We start from the raw sequence: 519 nt of genomic DNA on the forward strand, positions 1-519 counted from the left end.
ATGAGCATACATATACAGATTCACGCAGCACGTACACTCATTGGTAGGCATGCATAAACTTAATAGATTCACATGTATAGATATTCACAGGTGGCATCTCACACATGCACTACCATGCATACACACACGCACACATCAGTAAAAACGAAGAGGTACACATGTTCACCAGCTCCTAGCCCCCCACACCCCTCGCCACCAAATCACTGGTTCATTGCTTGGAGGAAACAATGAAAAAGAGACGCAAAGCAGATCAGTAGACATAGAGGTCTGGAATCTGCATAGAGAAGACAGCAACTGCAGGATCGGGTGAACTGAGATTGGTGGTGGATGATGGACTTTCAGGTGGATTAGACACAAGATCCAGGATTTCGTTAAGCTTGTTGTGGAACTGGTTGGACTGCAAAAGAAAGAAAGAACGAAAAAGAGAGGGTGTGAGTCAAGTCGAGACAGATATGGGACAAGCGAGGGTGAGTGAAGTAAGAGTAGTTTGAAAAGAAATTGAGAGAGAGTGGCTGTGTG

General features: G+C 44.9%; 1 protein-coding gene across 4 annotated transcripts in view; it reads right to left on the reverse strand.

The window, feature by feature from the left end:
* Positions 1–6: 6 nt before the first annotated feature.
* LOC106869930 (protein EFR3 homolog A) overlaps positions 7–519 on the reverse strand; it is a 77,992-nt gene continuing 77,479 nt past the window's right edge. For all 4 annotated transcript variants that reach the window (XM_052976065.1, XM_052976064.1, XM_052976062.1 and 1 more), the window contains one exon: positions 7–397. In XM_052976065.1, coding sequence (XP_052832025.1) covers positions 251–397 — 147 coding nt within the window. In that variant the 3' untranslated portion in view covers positions 7–250. The remainder of the gene's footprint in view (positions 398–519) is intronic.

The sequence above is a fragment of the Octopus bimaculoides genome, chromosome 23 (assembly GCF_001194135.2).
Source record: "Octopus bimaculoides isolate UCB-OBI-ISO-001 chromosome 23, ASM119413v2, whole genome shotgun sequence".
NCBI lineage: Eukaryota > Metazoa > Mollusca > Cephalopoda > Octopoda > Octopodidae > Octopus > Octopus bimaculoides.